Source organism: Solenopsis invicta, chromosome 10, assembly GCF_016802725.1.
Source record: "Solenopsis invicta isolate M01_SB chromosome 10, UNIL_Sinv_3.0, whole genome shotgun sequence".
In the NCBI taxonomy this organism is placed as follows: Eukaryota; Metazoa; Arthropoda; class Insecta; order Hymenoptera; family Formicidae; genus Solenopsis; species Solenopsis invicta.
In genome coordinates, this window is record NC_052673.1 from 8,258,042 (window position 1) to 8,280,949 (window position 22,908).

The 22,908-nt window shown below is 30.1% G+C and overlaps 1 protein-coding gene across 6 annotated transcripts in view; it reads left to right on the plus strand.

Moving 5' to 3' along the window:
* The window catches only part of LOC105197287 (octopamine receptor beta-3R), a 191,948-nt gene that overhangs the window by 5,326 nt on the left and 163,714 nt on the right, over positions 1-22,908 (plus strand). For 2 of the 6 annotated variants that reach the window (XM_039454520.1, XM_039454522.1), the window contains exons 2-3: positions 6,695-8,474; positions 9,881-10,175. In XM_039454520.1, the coding sequence (XP_039310454.1) occupies positions 7,818-8,474; positions 9,881-10,175 (952 nt within the window). In that variant the 5' untranslated portion in view covers positions 6,695-7,817. Of the gene's footprint in view, positions 1-5,423; positions 8,475-9,880; positions 10,176-22,908 lie in introns of those variants that run through there. The other 4 variants (XM_039454521.1, XM_039454519.1, XM_026136482.2 and 1 more) reach the window with 4 other exon arrangements.

Consider the following 22,908-nt stretch of genomic DNA (forward strand, 5'->3'; position numbering starts at 1 on the left):
GGGCTCAAATTGCGATTGCATTAATTTTGGGAATGCATGTGCGGTCAACAAATTTATTTGTTATATCGACTGTGACAATGTTTCTTTTACAATAACTCCAAATTATATTTACATCATAATAAATACTTTTACGATAATTCGAGGTTCCAGTTTATATTTGCTAAATATTGTTTCATTTCTTTTTAAGTCTCTCTCTGTCTCTTTGTTTTATTATTTACATTTAAAAATTTTGTATTCTTTAAAATATTTTTCTCTTTAAAGTATTTGTGTACACACTTCCATTTAGTAAAGTAGCTTTTATATCTCGAGTATTAGTTCGTTTCCTTCAGTTTTAAAGTGCTATTTTCCGAGATTTTGTAATACGATCGAGAGGAATCGTCGATTCTGATAAGCGCGCGAATTCGTGATTCGAAGAGAAAACTCTTCCTCGTGGGAGTGCTGATTTTTCACTCACCAGATTAGATTCTGCGTAAACACGCGAGCATTCGATTACGACAATTTGTAACCTACAACTTACATATAAACATTTAAGAGAGATGCACTCGATTTATTTTTGTATCTGCGCTGGTAGAGCTACATTCAATTTCATATCATTTATTTAATCTTTTTGAAAAGATCATAATTCTTGTAAAGAAACTTATTAATATAACGTCAAAAATATCAAATGGAAAAGAGAAATAGATTTAACCTTTTAAAGCGTACATTTATCTTTACATGCGAATTTTGTGAAACTTCGTTTACAAGTCGTATACAAGGTTTTGAAGTTACTAATTACAAATATGGAATCAGATTTTGATAATTATTAAAATTAAAAATTGTGGATTTGACATGACATTAAAATGTCATGTCATGCAAGAAATACGCCTAGTTATTTGAAACTTGATATTTTTAAAATCGTTGATTACAAATGTAGAGAAATTAACTTGTAAATGCTTACAGTACTGTCGCAAGAATAAAAAAAAACATAAAAATTATAAAATACGACTTTTTACGATTTTGGTTTGTTATTTTGTATTTTTAATATAAACTTTGATTTTGGGTTCGAAATTAACGGCCTTGAAAAACTCCCGGATACCAAATTTAGTTTCAATTTAACTTTTTATAATTTTGGGGCAGTTATCTTTTATTTTGAAAATTTTGATAAATTTTGACTTCAGATTTGAATCAGCGACTCTAAGAACCCCAACTTGGATATTAAATTTCAATAAATCATGTATAGAAATTTTTTATTGTACTATATTTCACACGAAACCAAACTTTGTCTAATTTTAACCATATCACTGTAAATTTTGAAATTTTGACTTTAGATTTAGATTCAGCGATTCAAATCTTACTGGTTCTGATGTTGTAAAGAAATTGGAATAAAGAAAATAACTTTTTTCTAACTTTTAAAGATGTATGATATATTATACCGTACTTTAGAAAAGTTAAACTATTAAATTTTACATATAAAATGTAATACTTTGTACATTTTTTATATCATATATGCAAATTATTAAAATTATATTATACTACACGTAATAAATAATGAATCATAATATATCAGGTGAGAAAAAAGTAAAATCATAATTGTTTTTGTATTGTACAGATTCAGATTTTGAATGACGTATGTTTCTTTTCTGGTTTAAATTTAAATAAATCTAAAAAAATGTCATAAGACTTGAAAGATATTTAAAAAAGCATCTTTAAACATTTTAAATAAAATCTTAATAAAAGTGTTTCTGACACACATTAAAAATTATATTATTAATACAAGTTTTGTTTGAAAAATAAAACATTAGCCTAAAATGAATTAAGTTTTCCAAGCGCAAATAGTTTTTTCAAAATTTTACATTTTAGACTATTATAGTAAGGAATCATATATTTGTTTAGTTATTATAAAGACAAGTATATTATCAAAGATATTAAATAAAATGCATGACACTACTGTTTCTAACTATACTATTGTAAAAAATCTTAATAAATTCTTCCGTTAGATACTACTGAAGCATTATGTTGAAATATAATATTTCAATGTCTGCGATTTATTTTTAGATAGAATATATATCTTTTTAAAGACGCTAGTTTTACCAAGGTAATAGCGACGTAAACTGCTTAGGTAACAGTATCTCCTATCTATCCACTAACTCTGTGCAAAGAATTTGATCCTCCTTTAAGGCTACGTACGTAGACGCAAGGATTCGTGTAGGATATAATGTTAAGGATTCTGCGGTAGAGAAAGTCAGAAATTTCCTCACGGAAATTCGTTAAAAAGATATTAAATGTTCATTTATTGAAGATCTACTTTTGTTATATCTTCGTTATATCTTTCTTGCTACTGTGCATGTACCGTATAATTGTTTAAAATCATTTATGACTCTATTCTTTTGTATAATTGTCCAAAATTTATAACGTTATTTTACTATTCTTATAAATATATTTTACGTATATGTAAGGAAAAAGATATATTTAGAAGTAATGTAAGTAATATACAGTAAAGAAAATATAAGTTTAGTACACATATTTATTTTTTAATTCTGAAATCAATTTACAATACAATGTGCGTCAATATGTTTATTCTTTTAAATAATAATTATAATTTATATTAAATAAAGTATAAATTGATTTTTGAATTATATTTTTTTAGTTACATATGTTCTTTCACTGCAGTGTTAATCAGTTTACAAAAAAAGCAACATTAATTTCTTTATCAAAATTTAATTTTTAATTTAATTTTTAATTTAATTTTTTAATTTATATTGTATTATTTAATAATCTTTGTTTGCTTTTCATAATTGAGGATATCTAATTTTTTTTCTTTTTACAATAAATCGTAGCCAAGTTTCACAACGAATCGCTTTAAATGGAAACCGCTGCCTGATTAAAAGTTTTTCTTTACTTTTGCCTTGTCTTGTAATTACTTAGCGGTAGGCAAAGCTTCGAATTGAGGGTGATCTAAATTTTGCGATATCGCGGATTCATTCCTCATTAAAAGAATTCAAGTAGTAGTATCTATTTAAATTACGAAAGAACGTGACAGCCTTAAAATTAGAAAGGTCTTTTTCAAACAATAAATAGAAATTTGTTATATAAAAATTTATGGAAAGTTATAAAGAACAATTTTAAATTCCGTTGTGTGTGCGCATTTCAAATATTTCTTTTGAAAGCAAAATTCTTGACATAAAGCTTCAAATAAAAGATTTAAAAGAAAATTTCAAGATGTAATAAATCTTTGTATAAACATATTGTTTGAATATTTTATTTCGTACAAATAAAATTCTCGTAGGAAGAACAAAAAGTTATAAAAAACTTGATAATGTTTTGAATATTATTGACAAAATAAGCTTGTTCCAGTAAATTTAAAAAATACGTTTCTTATTCTATACTTAATGTAAAATTACCACAATATAATATACAGAATTCCATTTGCCGCAGGCAAATATCTAAAAAAATATGGAAGATATGGAAAAATCATGTATGTAATATATGGGAGAACCATATATGCAAAAAATGTGTCGAACGAAAGTTGTATGGTTTGAAGGGAGTTATTTTACAAATAATGATAAAATCAATTTTTGAAATACTCAGTTTTTTAAGGTCATACAAAGATCATTGATATTTTTATAAATTGGAACTGATCTTTTTTACATAATGTAAATTCTTTAATTATTCAATATATAAAAGTATTGAAATAAAATTATATTGAAAAATCAATAGTTTACGGGATATTTTATTACACATCAGATATTTTATTATCAAATACTTTACGGTGTCATATATTTTGACATAAAATCTAATAAACTATTAATTTTTTAATAATTGTAACTTAAGACTTTCATGTACAGAATAATGAGATGAAAAGTTATGTGCAATTTGCAATATGTCATTATAAATTTTTTTAAAAGTATCAATTTATTCTATTATTTGTTGATATTATTTAAATTCCGCGCGGACTTACAGAACAATATATTGAAGCTTTCTTTGATCTTTTAAATATTGGTAATCCTTGCTTAATTTGCTTTTCTTAAGAAAACTTATTTTAGCAAAAATTTATCTCATTATTATTTGTCCTTCTACAGACCATACAACTTTTCTCTATAATGTTTTTCTGTGTCTTTCATTTTTCGAGATATTTTCTTGCGGTAATTAAATAAAACACCATGTATAAAAATTTAATAATAAATGTTTTAACTCTTTTATGTACTTTTACACCATATTCGTTCATTATTACATTAGTTTTGTTTTCAACAGCATTGTTATATTTTAAATTAGTATTTGTTATTACAGAAAATAATTGTCATATATGAAAAATAGGCTGAGAGAATTTCTCACTAGAATGCGTTCGTCGATTGTTATTCGAGAAACGAGGAAGAATCCTTCTCTCCTCCATTCTGAATAATTCTACCTCAAGAACCGGGAAGTCATTAACCTTCTTTCGCCTTTAATATGCCTTCTTTCGCCTTTAATATGCTGTGCCTGTGTTATAATTCCGCCGGTGAAAAATGTAATAATTAAATATCGCTCAAACGAGTATTTTAATATTACATCGATTACTTATATACAGTTGTGCGATTGTAATCGAATATGGATGATATACTGCTTTATAATATTGAGAAATAAAACAGAATTAAGTATTTTCATCTCGCTACGCTGTTGATAGTGTTACGCTAATTTTCTTTTAAGAAAAGATTGCTTACACAGTTTAGCGAAAAATAATTTTTTTAACACCAGAATGAGGCTAGTTATTTTCTATAATTGTTTGGATGATAAATACGAACCCAATTTCCAAATTGCTCCCTTACAATTTTGAGAAATTTGCATTTAAAGTTGCAAAAAGGAATACTTTTACGTAATTTATTATAACTACGATACGTAATGTGTTGGAGAAGTTTTATTGTAGTCCAAATTATTGGTATGTTGTTAGGATTTTTACTCGTCACAAAATTTTTGGGTTGGCTAAGTTTAATAAAATATTTGTTAAATATAATATATATTGAATATATTATAAATTTGTCAATTTTGATATCGAATTTGACTCTCTAAAAAATCTTCAACCTTAATGATTTGTATTTGAAAGCGCGCTATTTGATAAATTATCAATGAACTAATTCAGTTTTTCCGCTTCTATAGAGATCCCATATTTAATTATTTTTAGCTTTCACAAAGCAATGGTGTATTAATTCGTTAATATAAAGCTCGTTAAACTACAACGTTTTTGATTTTCTCTCTTTAAAATTTATATTAGTTATTTAGTCAAATAATAAATATAATAATTAAAATAGAATTTATATTACTTTTGTTTCTCTATGTATGCATATCAATTTTTATGCAAAACGTTTTATAAACACTGTCCCATATATATACAATAAATATAAACTATTTAAAACTCGGAACAATTTAATCAAATTTACTAGTAACTTACAATTATTTGTCAATAATTATAATTTATAAATTATAAATATTTTATTAATCGTAACCGACATAAAAAATTATTTTGAGAAATAAAAGTACTACCAACATATTTAATTTTGATTGCAATAACATTTCAACAACATGTCATACATCACAGTTATAATATGACAAAGTACGTGAAACTCTTTTTCTTTTTGCAACTTTAATTGTCAATTTCTCAAAATTGTGACGTGATGGAGCAATTTGAAAAGCGGATTTGTATTCAGCGTGCAAGAAACTACAGTAAATGACTATTCTTCCGTAATGATATTACCTGTTCGTTGAACTCAATTATAATTTATATAATTTTCGACTTACGACTTTGCATGACTATGCGTTTCCCAAAATTCTCGTGAGAGAAGATTCATTTAATATTTTTGCATCAATATTACGTTTTTCTTGTTATCATTATTAATATAAGCCGTTTAATTTTAATACATATTAAATTACTGTATAGAAATAATTACAAGCAAGAATAACAATTTCGAATAATCGAATATATATTGTTCGTGACGGTGCATCTATTGTAAGGCTTGCACAGATTGATACATTTTCGCCATTAAAGTTAAAAGTGGCGAGCTTTACTCACAAGTACGACTGCGCTTTTATTAGACGTCCTAGTATCGATCTATTCTAGTCATAGCATAGATTAAAACAATTTGCTAAGAAATGTATCTCTCCTTCGTATAATTATAGCTACCTACTAGCTAGAGGCGATTGCATTATATAGAGGTTTATCCGCAAGTAAATCCTCTTAATAGTATCGCCTGTGCAACGTATACATATATCTCGTGGAACATTTAGATAGCTGAAAGTTCCGAGAGGCCTTCGCGTATTAATATCCATCATTTATCTCGTGCAAGTACGTTAATACGTATTTTAACAAGCATATCTCACGCATTTAAGTTCTAAGTGGAGGTCTAGGTGTGCTAAATCTTTGATCATCGACGTTGGTGACACCTCGTGTAACACTTCCACGAAATTCAAACTGTGTTATCGCGTAAATTATTAATGAAATACACCGCGTATTAATTCGTAAGTGGTGTTGAAGCAAATTAAACAAATTAATACCTCAAATTTCGTTCTTTCAAAGACGAGTGATTCAATTACGCGTAATTAATGAGACTTCTTTGATCTTCCTCGCTGACCACAGCAAATTGATTAAAATTAATTATTCATTTTGGTAGAATTTATATCGGTCTATCGAAAAGTAGGACAAATCCGCGCATTTGACGCGCATGTACAACTGTCTGTCATTTTACAGAGGTACTTAGTCAATCATCCATCAAAACCGCGATATCAAAAATGGTGCTAAATCGAACGGTGAGGCTTATTAAACTATCATCATGCGTGGCAATCAAAATAGAATTTTAATCCTCGTTACCATCGACTGACATTATCCCTGCAATTAATAAAATTTGCATCCGGATCAAAATCCACACAATCATGGATATACGAAAATTAGCAGTGATCTGTGCGAAACTGTCGCGAGACAATTTAATGCGATTTAGACAAAATTGTGGAGAAAATAACGCAATGTTTACAGGAATGCTCAAAAGACGTGATTTGGAAATTGAGGAGGATGAGTCTTATTCTAGAAGAAAATATTCATAATTATATATTTGTGAATTTCTATGTATAAAGAATTATATTTAATATATATGTATATACATATGTATAAAAGACCTCTCTAAAGAATATATTTAAGAACAAAGTAAGATAAACTAAAAATAAAGAATAAATCAAAAGAAAAAGAGAGAGCAAGTGATTAAAGTCCACACATAGTAAAAGTACGTGTACATATACTTGAGTCATTTTTGGCAGAAGTGACATACAGAATGGTGCTACGAAATATTATTTTTGTTCGCTAAAAGATTATGGCATCACACTTCGCTATTGTATAAGAAAATCGGATCTTGGACCAGCGATAGCAGTATGAAAGTCGCAACCAAACGTCTTGAAGCGAGAAGTAATTTTCTCAAGGAAATTTCGAGGATTACTGAAATATTTTTTCAATTTTCAATAACGCAATAAAATATCAATCAATAATACCTATAATACCTATAATTAAAACTTGATAAAATTTTAAGGAATCTCGAAATACTTTCGCGCATCCAATAATAACGGATATCAATTACCACAATGTAATGTGATTAAATCAGAATATCAATACGTATTGAGATAATTTTTAAGGAAGGATTTTTCTCTGAGGAGAGCTAATCGCTCTAATCGCGATGACAAAGAAAGGTAATTTATCTAACGACGCTCTTTTTCACCATCATGGGCTCTCGAACACCACGAAGTCCAAAATGAGCGAGCGATCGCCCAAGAGAAACCGTTTTCCGCAACGTGAACGGTGAGCTAACATCGACGCATTCACCGTCACCATGTTGAACGTAATGGCGGCAATGTCGACGGGCCTACCTCCAGAACCCACGTCTTCATCGGTCTTCATCAACAGCACTATTACCGCCTTCAGCACAACAGCGACCACAACAACCGCCGCAAATGTAACGTCATCAGCGGAAAACCCGACGGTGGAAAATCTCCCCGAAAATGTGAATGTGCTACTGGTGGTGATAAAGGGTATTATTATGGGCACCATCATCACCACCGCGGTTCTGGGCAACATGCTGGTGATCGCCAGCGTGCGGAGGCATCGCAGATTACGAGTAGTGACCAACTGTTACGTCGTCAGTTTGGCAGCGGCCGATCTTTTGGTAGCAATGTGCGCCATGACCTTCAACGCCTCAGTGGAGCTCTCAGGAGGAAAATGGCTGTTCGGGACGGTTATGTGCGACCTGTGGAACTCGCTGGACGTGTACTTCAGCACCGCTAGCATTCTCCATCTTTGTTGTATCAGTGTGGACAGGTACTATGCCATAGTGAGTCCGCTTGAGTACACGGTGATAATGAAGCAGAGTACTGTGGGGTGTATGCTGGGTAGCGCTTGGGCTCTGCCGGCGCTGATAAGCTTTATTCCGATTTTCATGGGATGGTACACGACGCAAGAACACCTGGAGTACATGGTGCAGCACCCGGAGGTACGGAGTAGTTTTCTTTTTCCTTAAGTATATATCTTTAGAAAGTGTTTGATGTACGAGTTATGAATATGGAAATTGTCGTTAACCTTTTAACAATATAAAGCCACCTTGACGGGAGAGATGGAATATTTTAAAATCCTAAAAAAAAAGTTTTTTAAATGAAAGACTGCTTTTAATAATAATAGACTATATTTTTAGAACCTTGCATGCAATTTTATTAGATATTTATACTTTTTATTATGTTAATTTATTAGCTGTTTAAAGTTTATTTTTATAAGGTTTTTAAATGTACGGAATTACGCCACTGACCCGATTGACGCCATCGTAATTTGTTTTGTGCTCGTAATAAAACACAGCTCGTAATAAAAGTGTCTAAACATTGCCGGAAAGCAATCATCCAAGTGTATCAAATGGCTCCATCAAAATAAGTAAACGCACATAATGTGATTTTTCGTGAAAAGTGGTTTCCAAAAACTCACGTCAAGAATCTGTCACTTTTAACTTATGCATGAAGATAAATTTATTCTTAAATTGTTATTACGACAATGTAACCTGTAAAATGATAAAATCAAATCATTTTGAATTATAATACAAAGTGTTTTAGTTTTGCACGATTAAAATGTTTAAAAAATAATAAAATGGTGAAGTATCGTTATATAATTATATGATTTTTGTAAAATATAATAGGCATAGTCAACACACGTGTAAAATGACGTCATTTGCTGTGGCAAAAATAGAATGTTTATTAAACATACATTGAAGTGTTTGTGAGATCGAAATTTAAACATGAAATTGTTTATGAAACGTTTATAATTACGTGATAGACTTGTTGCGTGTTTTCGGAACGTTTATAAACGTTTTACAAATGTTTGGGGAATGTTTTATTAAAAGTATCCTGTTTTCGGAATGTTATAAATGTTCAAAGAACGTTTTGTAGTGTTTTGTCTCTATCAGAGTTGTGAACATCTCATAAACAATTCCACGTTTAAATTTTTATCTCGTAAACACTTGAAATCAATCTTTTAAAACTCCAATTAAACACATACTTAACGCTTAGCAAACATTTTATAAATATACTATTTTCGCCAGGGTGATACGTATTAGTGACGTAAATCGAAACAATCTAGAAAAATGGCATAATTCAGGACATTTGCAGTCCATGCTTAATGCTTTCGCACATAAAACATTTCTGTTTACTTTCAACTGTTATATACGTTTTTGATAATTTGCAATATTAACTTTAGATAAAATTCATTGATTTAAACCAAACGTTATTTTATTCTTCTTCAAATAACCTGTCAAAAATTAGTCATCGCTCAAAGTGGCGTAATTTCATACAATGATTTTACGAATTCATCACTAGATTATATTAATAATCGAATTTGCGATATTCTTTCGTGTTTCAGAGTTGCGAGTTTCGAGTGAATTTACCATACGCGCTCATCAGTTCCTGCGTGTCGTTTTGGATTCCCGGCTTAGTGATGATTATTATGTACTGCAGGATTTATAAGGAAGCGATTCGGCAACGAAAAGCGCTCAGTCGGACGTCGAGCAATATCGTTCTTAACAGCGTGCACCATCATCGTTCATCTCGGCATCATCATCATCAGCAGATGTTGCTACAGGCTGCTGCCGATACCGGTGAGCTGGCCCTTCACACAGCACACTTCGCGGTGCCCACGGAGCTCCACGCCGTTAACGGTGAGTGGAACTCCGTCGATGTGTGTTCGATTTACATTCGTAACAATAAGTAGCACAAATTGAGAGGAAACTTCAAGTTGAGAAGAAACTTCAAGTTAATAAATAATAAGCTCATTCAAACCGTCTGATATGAGTGCGATATATCTTAAACAAGTTGTCAACAGTTTTGGAAGAATAATTTTAACGGAAAGGTTCAGGGGGATAATATGTTCATCGCGGAGGTATTTAAAATATTAATACAGAATTGAAAGTACGTAATTGTAAATCTTACGTTTCTACTTAGCAGTCTCGCAAAGATTATTAGACGTATTTACATATAGTGAGTTATATGTGGCTGCTGTACGCAGTTATGAATTCAAATTTATGTTCATGTGAACGCTTTCTCAGCAAATTCCGTATTTGACGTCATGCGACGAAATGATAAGAATTAGGAAGCGACAGTTACACTCACGTCGCAAGTTTAATACAATAGTCAAGACTTGAAACGCATATTCTCGCATCGTGCGTCTGCTGGCGCGGTCGTATATTTCGACAGAAATGGTAAATGCTCGTTCGCGTGAAATCCTCTTATCTCCTTAAGCCATTATACGAACGCGAATGTCCCCTTCACTCACACGTACAGAATGGCGAGCAGAATCCGCTATTTCTACTGAGGTATCATAGCGTATTTTGTGTGATTACGCAGCGAGACGCGTTCTATCACACTATACAGAGAGTCTCTCTCTAATAATATCGTCTGCGATCCATTTTGGCGGCGACATCAATTTGGTCCCACATTCGATCGATAGCGCGGTTTGATAACAGAATGTTCTCGTACAATTATTGAGAGAGAGAGAGGTAATATTCTTCATAACAATATATTGTGCAATAACAATTTAAAATATTTATAAAATGCTTTTAATTTAAATTCTATAAATATATGTATATTTATATAATACTATATAAAAAAAATATATACAGAAGAAGAGAGTAATATGGCGCCCATTTTCATTTTATCGAATCAGCTTTCTTAATAATCAATTCTTTATATTGGAATTCGAACGATTATGTTCGTTAATGTGTTGCTTAACAGATTCTAGATTCAAAGTAGTGAAATATTTATTACTTAGGACGTGACTTATAAACATGTGATGCACTGTATAATTGGTAGAAGAAGAATAGTGGGAATACGGCAAGCGCATAAACAAATTTAAAATTTTGTTTAGTTTAAAAGACACATGGTCATTTGTTACGAAATTACATATTTTTAAATTTTTAATCGTATAGAATTTTTCTGATTTAGAATTTTCCTACGTTCGGAGACATTAGAGGTGTATCATTTCATTCTTGTTTGACATTAAACAACAAAGATAAAATGATACGTCTAATGTTTCTGAAAGCAGTCTTCTAGAATGACAATCGATTTATCGAAGAAACATTTTGATATGAAAATTTTGCTCAAAAAGCCATATTAACAAATCCCACGTTATTGTTTAACTTTGCACAATTCAAAATGTGTACCGTCGAATAAAAAATTAAGTAATAAAAAAAAACTAGACATACATTTGTATAATAATACGTTTAAGTTTAAAAACAATGAGGAATATACATGTAATTATATATGTAATTAACTGCGCAAGTAAAAATGCTTTATAACAATTGTTAGCTATTGTTTAATGACATATCAGTGCTATGAAAAATTGCGGGCAACTAAATGAATAGTTTCATCAAAGTAATCGTTGAAATTCCTAATAACGGAGATGATAGAAGTAGTCGTAATATCCATAGTAGCCACAATACTCTTTTTTCCTCTATTTATGTTATATTATTTTATACTATATTATATATTATATAATTACTATATACTATATTATAATGTATCATACCGTATACATTATAATATATGTATATTATTTTATATAATATATACATCATTTTTTAATTAGTGTCTATAATTTCAGTAATTTTTTATTTTATAATTATTTCATTTTGTAAAGGAAATCGTAGAATTAAAAAAAATGTAATAATTAGCAAAAAGTGTTGGGAAATTGGAGCTTCATCTAATTATCCGTATTTTTGAGATTTTTGAAAATACATTTAGTCGCTTTGATCAACGTACGAGATTTATGGACTGTGAAATCTTTAACATGTTTCACTGTATGACGAGAGCGATGGGCAATTATCTATGATTGGCAATCGAAAACGTAGCAAGCATTATTCACGCGGCAAAATAGGATTTTGTGGTCCATTAATAAAATCATCGTTTCAGCTAGCTCTTCTCCTCATCAATGAGTGTTATAATAATTCGCATGAATGGATTCGATAAAATCTCCATTGAACTTCTATACTCGACAAATTTTCTTTATAAGAATAAGTTAAAGTTGAAATTTTATTTATACTTAGACAGAGATTTTTTTCTTACATTTGTCATTAAACAAGAACTTTATATTTTTTAAAGGATTCATTATTTCTTTTAAGAAAGTATTAAAAATAAGGTTATTAAAGTTGTTAAATTGTTTTAAATTAACAATTGCATAAATCTCTTAAAACTTTAATAATCTAATGCTACTTTAATATATTTCTTTTAAAGAATTAATATTTTTTTTTTACTTTAAAATTATTACAATAAAACTCTTGTTAAAGTAAAATTTTGGATTATAAAAGAGTACACTTGTTGATCAATCGCACGATAACTTTGACAACTTGACATTTGCTTTTATTAAAATTGATTCAAAATAAAAATTTAAAATATCTTTATTTAAATGAATAAATGACACGTTATATTCTGTGGTTGATGAAAGTCGCGCGCAATTTCGATAATTCGAATGGTTAGACGTGCATGTACTTCAACGAAATTGCATTCCGCAGATGCGCAGTACACTCACGTGGTCTGGAAAATAATGCTGAAGTTAAGCATCGGCTATCACCGTTAACACATGCAAACGGACCAGTATTTCAGTCCGTACTTTCCCTACTGTCAAAACCACATTCTAAGATAATTATGTGCGATAATGGAGGTACTTATGCAGTTCAGATTCATGCATACCTTCCAGTATTCTAAAGCATCCTTATTTTAATTCCTTACTGAACTTTTTCATCTCATTTTTCACTATGAATTAGATTTTATTTCTTCAATTTTCACTTTTGCCGTTTTCTCAAACAATTAAACATTATAACTTGGTTATGTTTTCATGTTTATTAATATTAATTAATGTTTGCTAATATAAATATTTATAAAAACTGTTTATATATATGTATATAAAATAATTGTACATATATATATATGTAATTATTTAAAAGAATATTTAAATTATATAATTATATTTACGTAATTAACAATATTTAACATTGCCCACAATATTCTTTGATTGATTTTTCAACATTTTAGGACAATTGGGATTTTCAAACAAAATGAAACTATTCGCTATTATTACTCATTTAAAATTGTTTTGCCAAATGCATTATTATTACGTCGATTGACGTGGGCGTTATCAGGTGCCCTTCATTTTAAATTGTTGAAGCGAAATATCGGTCGATCGTTATATTGTGGCCACAAAATATCGGTGAAAGTTTGCGCAATAATATTGGCGCTCGCGAATTTTGTTATCGCAGTTGCGTATGCCTACAGAAATTGTTATTGAATTATAAAGGTAAAACGATTTAATTGTAAACAAGACGAACAGATTCTGTAGCATAATAACTCCGGTGTTTGTGTCGCGGGAGGATTTACGCCAAAGAAGTCAGAGAAAATAGGAGGGTTAACTTGCATGCAGTCTCATTCCGTTATACAGCTTTATGTCATATTAGTGTTGCAATGTCAGTATTTTACTGTTAATTTTAACAAAATCATCGTTGAATTGACGTAGTAAGTAGCGAAATCACGTACGTAAAATAATTATTGCGCGGAGTGTAAAAGACTTGATATTAGTGACCGTATAGTATATTTACTGCTATAAGATGGTAAAAATAAGGGTTTTATAGATTTTTTAAAAACAAGAAAGTAAATATTTAGTGTGTTTAATTTTTTTATTGTATATTTTATAAAGTTTTTCTTGGTATAGTTTATTTTCATTAAACGTAGTAAATAATACTTGATGAATTAAGTTTTAAATATATGCGGCATGTATATATACCATGTATATAGTTATCGTATTTTTTATTCTTATTTTTATTAGTTTGCTAATTTATTTAATGATAATCTTTTGTTTTTGTTTTTTAATATATTGGGTAATAATTTTAAAGTATTCTAGGTAACTTTATCTTCCTTTTTATGCTTTGAGAATTTCTGCTTGGAGAAAATCTTACATTTAATTAGAAAACTCATTCATATTTTAATAAAAAAAATGTATTATGCTACGTATATAGCATAAATGTATTTAACATAATACATTTATGTATATTAAATACATTCTTAATAGAGATAGATAAAGAAGATAGAGAAAAGAAGAGTCTGAAAAGACAAGGATAAGGTTATCTTTGAATTGGACTTTTGAAAGGAGTTTGAACATACAGAATGAATACACGGGAGAGTAATCAACAGATTTGCATATGACTCCGGCTCGTTTCATTAGCGTAGTTTTATCTGTAGACTTGGATAGTCTGAAAATTCAATTAAACATCATCAAGTTACTAGTTCATCCGTGCCAGCAGTACCTTTTCCTTTTCACTCACGAAGAGGACAAAAATTTTGTTGGACTATTTTCGTTGAGAAAAATAATCAATTGTTACTGAAAAAAAGCTTTATTTTAAAAGTTGTACTAACGAGTCGTTAATTGAAAACAGTGTCGTGATGAAAATTTTAATTCTCAAAGTAAAGTAATCTATAAGATAAAATTAAACTATTTATTTATTATTCACAAATATTCACACTGAAAAAGCAATTCCATACTGCATATATTCAGGATTTGGAACGCGTTACTTATAATCATTATCGTTACTCTTTTTCGTTAACAATAATTACTTGTTTCTATTTGTAACGAGTTCTGTCTGAGGTAAAAGATAATGTCGTTACATTTTCATTGTAACGGTAACGAATTTATTGTTACTTTCATCGTTACTTTGTAAACGTATAATACGTGTTACAATTAATAAAAATCATTATAAATTTTGTATTGAATTTCTTATTAATTAAATAATGACGTAGACAATCAAATACTGCTTTTAAAAAAAAATCATAAAAATTTTGTGAAAAAATAACGAAAAAAGTAATGAATCGCTAACGCGTTATTTTTTTTTACAAAATGTGATATGGTAACGATAAAGCGTTATTTTTATAAAGTTGCGTTTCCAATTCTGCATATATTTTATTCGCACAGTTTTATTTTCTTTTATATTACTTCAATTTCTATATTTACATAAGATTTATTTTATAAAATTCTAGAAAATATTATTTTATATTATTTAACTTATACCATTAAACGTACAGCTGTCCCTACATTCTATATTTAGATTGTACGTTATTCTAATATTTCATATAAATATTCTATAATAATATATAAGTATTATCAATGTGAAAATACGATTGATAGTTATACAATATAGTTAGCAATGTGCTTTAGATAAATTTGAATCAGGGATTATTTGTTAATTAATTTTTGGTGACGAAAAAAATAATACATCTATGTGCATATAGAGTTTAAAACTCAGAAGAGAGTGCTGTCTCGCATTTTTACTCGCTACTTGAGAAAAAATACAGAGAAGTAGAAAATTATATTTGAAAATCCTGCAATCTCATTTTTCTCTTTTCGTTATCTCTTGCTCTTTTCTGAACCTTCTCTTTTTCAAAGACGTAATTAATACTGCCGTCTGCGCTCATGTTAGCATGAGATCACATGATTACAGATATTTATATATATAATAATAATATGTATATTTTAAAATATATGCAAAACAAAATTATGAATTATTATGAAGATATTATAGACTCGAAGTAAAATAACTGACACGGAAGTATCATAAATTTCGTACGAACGAAGATTATACTAACTTCACGCGAATTCATGTGAACGGAATTTTGAATGGAACAGTTTATTGCATCATACATTGCAATACTGTATATATTGAAAGCAACACCTAATGGATTCAAGTAAGATCCACATACGGTAAACGGGAGGTATTGTAAATATTATCGAGAGGAGAGAACCAATATATCCCGTTCGACAATTTCTGAAATCGGAAGCTATTTCCCGGGCAGAAACCCGAACTGAAACCGCTACTTCCTCTCTTCCTCCCCCGCCCCTCATACTCTCTCTCTCACACGCACACACGTTCGCTGAGTAACATTGCATGAACATCATGGAACAAGCCTCATTAAATTAGTTTTGGCGAGGTATTAATTAGGTCGCTAATGCGTTATTAAGGACATCAATTGTCACGGTAATTTCTCCATCAATGACGTAACGTTCCGAAGTTCGGTGAATCAAATGCAGTAAATTTAATTTCAATTTCACAATCCGCCGTATGCGTGTGATAAGATTGATTCTTGATTGAGGATTTAGAAGAGACAAATTTTACTTTTATTTCATTTTTAATAACAGAAATCTACAGTATAAATTAAAAAATTACAAATAACAATAACGTTAATAAGAACTGTCGTTGTTAAATGTGTGTAAAGAAAATTTCTTATTCGTTAATTAAACATTCGAGTGAACGTTTTAAACTTTATTATGGTCTTCTTTAATACTTAACAATTATCTGTTGTATGATAATTTAAATTAATTATATATTATTTGCACTCATGTATGACAGATGTTTGTTATGTAAGCACGGCTAGTTCAAATTATTATGTTACGCATACCATACGTGAATGACAGATAATTGTCAAGTATTAAAGAGGACCCAATACAAGAATTAAATATTTACACATTGTACACGAATGAATTCAGTTGACGAATAAAAAATTTTCTTTGTACTCATATTTAGCCAGTATCGACTATTATTAACATTATTGTTACTTTTTATTTAATCAAAGCCTAAATTTAATCTTGTTATAAATGAAAAACGTTAATTAATGAGAATTTTATTAATCATAGTTGGATCTTAATATTGAGATTCATTAAATTGTAAGTTAAAAAAATTTTTTGATTTTGGAACACTCTAAGTTGAACGAGAATATTAAAATATTAAATGGACAGTCAGTGTAATAATAATGATGTGAATTAGTATTTAATTTGGCAATAATGTAAATAATTTTTTCTTTTTTTGCAAATACTGTAAAAAAATTGTTGCAAAAATTAACACCTCAGACAGGAATCAACTTTTACTTTTGTGTTTTTACACATTGGTCTGTTTTTTTTATTAAAAAAATTTATTTTGTTATTTTTCTTATTATTATTAATTATACAATTCACAACACGCAAATTAAATATAAGTTTATATTTTTATTGTCAAATAAACTTGAGTTTTATTATTTTACTTATTTTTATTATTGTAATTATAAAAGTTAAATAACTCTTTTTATTTATATTATTTTATTTAATTTTATATTTTCCTTTAAATTTTAAAACGCTTCCTTTTACGAATATATCGAGATATATATCCAATGTTTTGTGCGCGATTTTGCGTTGAAAGCTTTGCGTTAGTAATTCAGGACTTGAAACGAGGTGAATCTCACGAAAAGAACGAGCCGGGACGTAACGACGGGAATAAATTAAGGGAGCTGGGTAATAAATGTAAATACATGTGGTGTTATGCTAAACAGACGCGCAAGAGAGAGAAGGTGAGAACTTAATTTTACCACGAAGCAGAATTGCACTTTAATTCTGTCACCGGCACGCGACTTCACCCTCACCACGCAAGACTTAATTAGATAAACGTTATTTGCCCACACGGTATGCAGCATGCAGTTGCCTGCTGTTCGAGTTAAATTTAGCCTTTCGCCACCTAGAGCACGCTGGAAAATGTCAAAAAATTTGTTTTACTCTCCGATTTATTCTAAATATCACTTTCAGTAATAATTCTTCTTTAATTTTTTTGTTTTTAATAATTCCTTTATTTAATTTTTCAAAGATAATCCGCCATTCCTCCGTATTATTGTACATTTATCGATTATGAAACACATCTCTTGTTAAAAACGAAGGATTTATTCTGAATAAAAAATTGTGCAAAAAAAAAAAAACAAATTATTTAATAATCTTCAATCAAAGATTACGTGAGGTTGCTAAAGGGGTTAAAACAAACTGTCGAGCAAATCTCTTCCATGTCCAAATAAACCGATGATTGTGTCAACCGTAGGAGATGCAAGCGGAACTTGCAGGCATTGCAGTGTTTACGAAGCAGATTAATACACGTCCAATTTCGCCCTTTTCAATAGGGAATTTAATTTACAATAGCGCCCTTGTATTGCCCATAACCGACAACTATAATCGATGGTAACTACATCGTACCAGCCTGGAAACACCTTCAGGTGCTGTTTGATAGTATACTTTCTCAATATTTGCGCTTGCAAAGTGTCCGGCCGACCGAAATCGATAGCGCTGATTGCGGATAAATAATGGGGAAATCTATGCAATCTGCGGCGAAATGTGAACTTTGTTATATCACTTAGTAAATTTTTATATTCGCACAGTATGTGTCTCTTTTTTTCATAGAATATTAACATAAAAGAGATTAAATGATCTCCGCAGCTGCTCATGACATAAAGCAAACCCAGTTGAAATTGCAGAAGAGAGGCAACAATAAAATTTGATTCACGTTTCACGTGACTTTTGTATAATGAAAAAAAAAAAAGATTAACTGCAGTCAGTTGCAGTAGTAAAAATCTGTGCGTGATAGCTAAATTTTGGTTACGTATGCGAAACTGAAATTTAGCTACCGCATACAGATTTCTTGCAGCAGCAACTAATCTTTTTTTTTTCTAGTGTAAGAGGGGATAATTTTCAAAGTTAAATGGAGCACGAGAATTTAATCATCGACGAAATTCTCCATGACGCGAAGGTACGTTTCAATTTTGCAAGCAACGTTAGTACACGTCAGTATAGCTCGCTGCATATTTTGCGCGTGTATTTTGAATATATCAAACAATATATATTGTACAGATGTGCGTGTATATGAAATGTATCACGTTCCCGTGTAATTGTACCTTTCGGCGAGATAGACTCCGCGATTCAGCATTGCGATAAGTTTTGCCTCGAATCACTTTACCGTGTAGTGAATGGAAGTCTGATTAGGTGTCTTCAAAACTTCCTTCACTTCAAACTTTCAGAAGACGATATACGTATCGAGGAGAATGTATTGGGAACAAATGCGGCTGATTTGGCAGTTTCCTTTGACGTTGAAATTCGCGCGGATGCAAGCAAGCATTTTCCGTTGCTCTTGCAAAGCGTTCCTACACAATATCCTCCTATAGAAATATTATATATTAATTTAAAGATGTACGTGACATATCTCGAAGTATTACTAGAAGTTTCAAAATTTTATAGATTGGTATATTACGTTGGAGTGTCTGTGAGACTCTAAGATTCAAGTATATTCTTTTTTATTGATTTAAAAATTATTTTTGTTTTCTCTTGATTCTTATGTAAAATCGCGTTTAACAATATTTGCAAATTTGATGAGAGAGCAGCATTACGATTTAATTCAAAATTTTTATGTATATTAATGAAACTTTAATAAATATCGTTCAAAAGCTCATTTAAATCGACTTACTCTCATTTAAAAGTTATTTATCTAAAATTGCAGCAAAATGAAATCATTTTTGCTGCAAAAATTGTTATAAACCAAATTTTTTAAATTCGGGCATTCGCGATCAAAATTTTTTATCGTTGGCAAAAAAAGGAAAGGATAAATTTACAAAGCTTTCAGTTTTTAAATTTTGATAACTTTCAGCTCGTATTGTATAGTCAAAAAATTTTTTACATTTTAAATCGTATATTACGTATATGCTTATTTTTACACGTACTACATATCAGGAATTTCCAAAGTGTGTCGCGAGCTATTTTTTTCTTGGGTTACGGAAATTTTTTCCGTGACGATAGGAATCAAAACTAAATCGCAAACTAAACTGCAATTATCAAGCTTGTGTGCGTATGGAAATGATTCGCATTAACGTCGACATCAAAGCTGCCATCAACAGAAATAGGAAATAAATGTATTTTTTTACATACCTCATTTATATACCCCATTAAGTGTTAAAGAAGTGGATTTATAAAATTATATTCAATAAAAAGTGAAACATTAGAAAGGAGGAGTAAAATGGCATTCATAAAGTGGTGTATAAATAAATAATCAATTCACTTCCCCCTCCGTGTTGTTTTATATCCGCTAAAGCTAAATGGGTTGTGCATGCTCGTTATTTTAAAAATGGGTCGCGATACACGCAAGTTTGGGAAAACCGACGTACGATTTAAGATGTGTAATGATTCTTTATACTAATGAAGATCATTAACGAACGAACGTATCGGAATTTTTTTCGTAATGTACAGCAATTCGAGATTACGTTACACAAACTCGAGAGAAAATTCTGTCTGCCTGGGTGCAACTGTGCACCATCAGCACCCTCTCCCCCCCCCCTCCAGCTACCACCCCCGATCGAAGTCCGGAGACCGATGCAAGCCGTACGAGGTTAAGGGCGCTCGTGCATCAGTGCCACGCAAGCGGTTGCATGCCTGTAAAAAGCGGTAGTTTAGATAGAATCTCTAGAGGAGGCGATGGCGGTAAAAGCGGTGGCAAGGTCCACCGCGTATAAACGACGCGTGCAACGAGTTCCGACAGTCGTGACCGAGACCGCGACTACTCTCTCCTCTTTCTCCTAGTTTCAGAAAGAATAGTGTGTCTATAGGAAGAAATTGAAAGTAGTTTTCTTAGAAATAATTACTCCTTAAATAAAATGGATAATAATAGTAGGCACATTATAATAAATAATAATAATAATAATAATAATAATAATAATAAGTAGAGGTGTATGAATCAAAGCATTCGTAAGGTCGAGTTGAATCGAATTTAATTAAATCTATCTTGCTTTCTTAAATGCGTTTAAAAATATTTATAAAATATTTTCTTTCTCTCTTTCTCTTTCTCTCTTTCTCTCTTTCTTTTTTCTGTTCTTCCTCTTTCCTTTTTACGAGAAGAAAAGGACCAGTGACACTTTCGACGGTTGTGCCATTGGTTAAAGACATTTAAATTAATATATTAACGAAAACAGGATTGTATACATTTAACTGGATGCAATCTAAATATAGATTGTCTCTTTAGAAGATAATCAGAGTTCTATTAATAATATGTAGATAGCCGTATGAATTATTTTGCACACAATATCCATGATTACAGTAGCGGACGGTTCGCGAAATGTTCACGATTAAAACATCATCAAGTAATAGGAAATTTCACGGACAATAGAAAGTTAATGTGCAAATATTATAAATATATTTAAATAAAACGTATAATATACATATTTAGCATATTTAAACTTGCATACAGAAAGTTAAATAAAGCGCAAGTCAAAAACGTAACCAATTTATTAATATGTATTTATTTAGCAGAGTATTTAGCATATTTAAACTTGCCTAAAGGAAATTAAATAAAGCGCAAGTCAAAAATGTAGCCAATTTATTAATGAAACACAAAATACTAACTCTCACTTGAATATTAAATAATCGCGATAATGCTCGTAGGCGCTACAGTATTGTATTTGTTATTGTACTTTATAATAAATTACATTTGGACATATAGGCCGTAGCGAATTTTTCGCGACGAACAGGAAGAGCTTTCCGTGTCGTTCGACGTGACAAACGACATGAAACACGTCAGTATAGCACTTCCAATTTTCCAGTAGCCAGTCGGGAACTTGGCACGGTACAGATGTCGGAGCACACAGTTCTCTCCGAACGAGAGTAGTTATCGACGAACGAACGTGTAGAACAATGCAGAAGTTGGCGTAAAAATAGGGAGAAAAAAGAAGAAAAGAAGATGCCAACAAAAAAGTCTTTATACAATAGAATAATTTTAACAGTTTTCTTTTGTGAGCAGACAGACGTTTTTAGCGAAAAGCTAATCTGCAATATTTCGCGACAATAAATAGTAATAATTATAATAATAATGAATATTTGTAATATAAAATATAAAGAGCTGTAATTTTCTTTATAAGAAATAATTACTCCTTAAATACAATGGATAATAATAGTAGGCACATTATGATAAATAATAATAATAATAAGTAAAGGTGTATGAATCAAAGCATTCGTAAGGTCGAATTAAATTGAATCGAATCGAATCGAGTCGTTTTGATTCAAATATGTACAAATCGAATTTGAATCAAATTTTTCAGGATTTATATTACATACTAATTTAAAGGTAACAAAGTATTTTCAATAAATTTCAGACTACTTTTATTAGACGAGAAAATTAATTGCAAAAGTTTTAGAAGAGAATTGATGTGCTAAGTAAAAATTTATAATAGATAATGTAGACAATAAATATGAGAGTATTATATTGATAAATGAGCATATCATAAACTGAGAGAAATATTAACTCAACACTTAGTTAAATAGTGATCAAATGAATTTTGTAGTTACTGGTACCAAAAACTCATATATTCAGTGAACCATATGGTTGTAGTTGTATAAAATTATTGTGAAGGTTACAAATTGTTTGGTCAAAACAACTACGTATTTAGTAATTATACCCAGCAAACACCACGTTACATGTAACGTAAATGTTAGTTGTAATTTCCTACTCAATAATGTAACTGTTATATAACACACTCGTTATATAACAGTTACATTGTTGAGTGGGAAATTACAATTAACATTTACGTTAC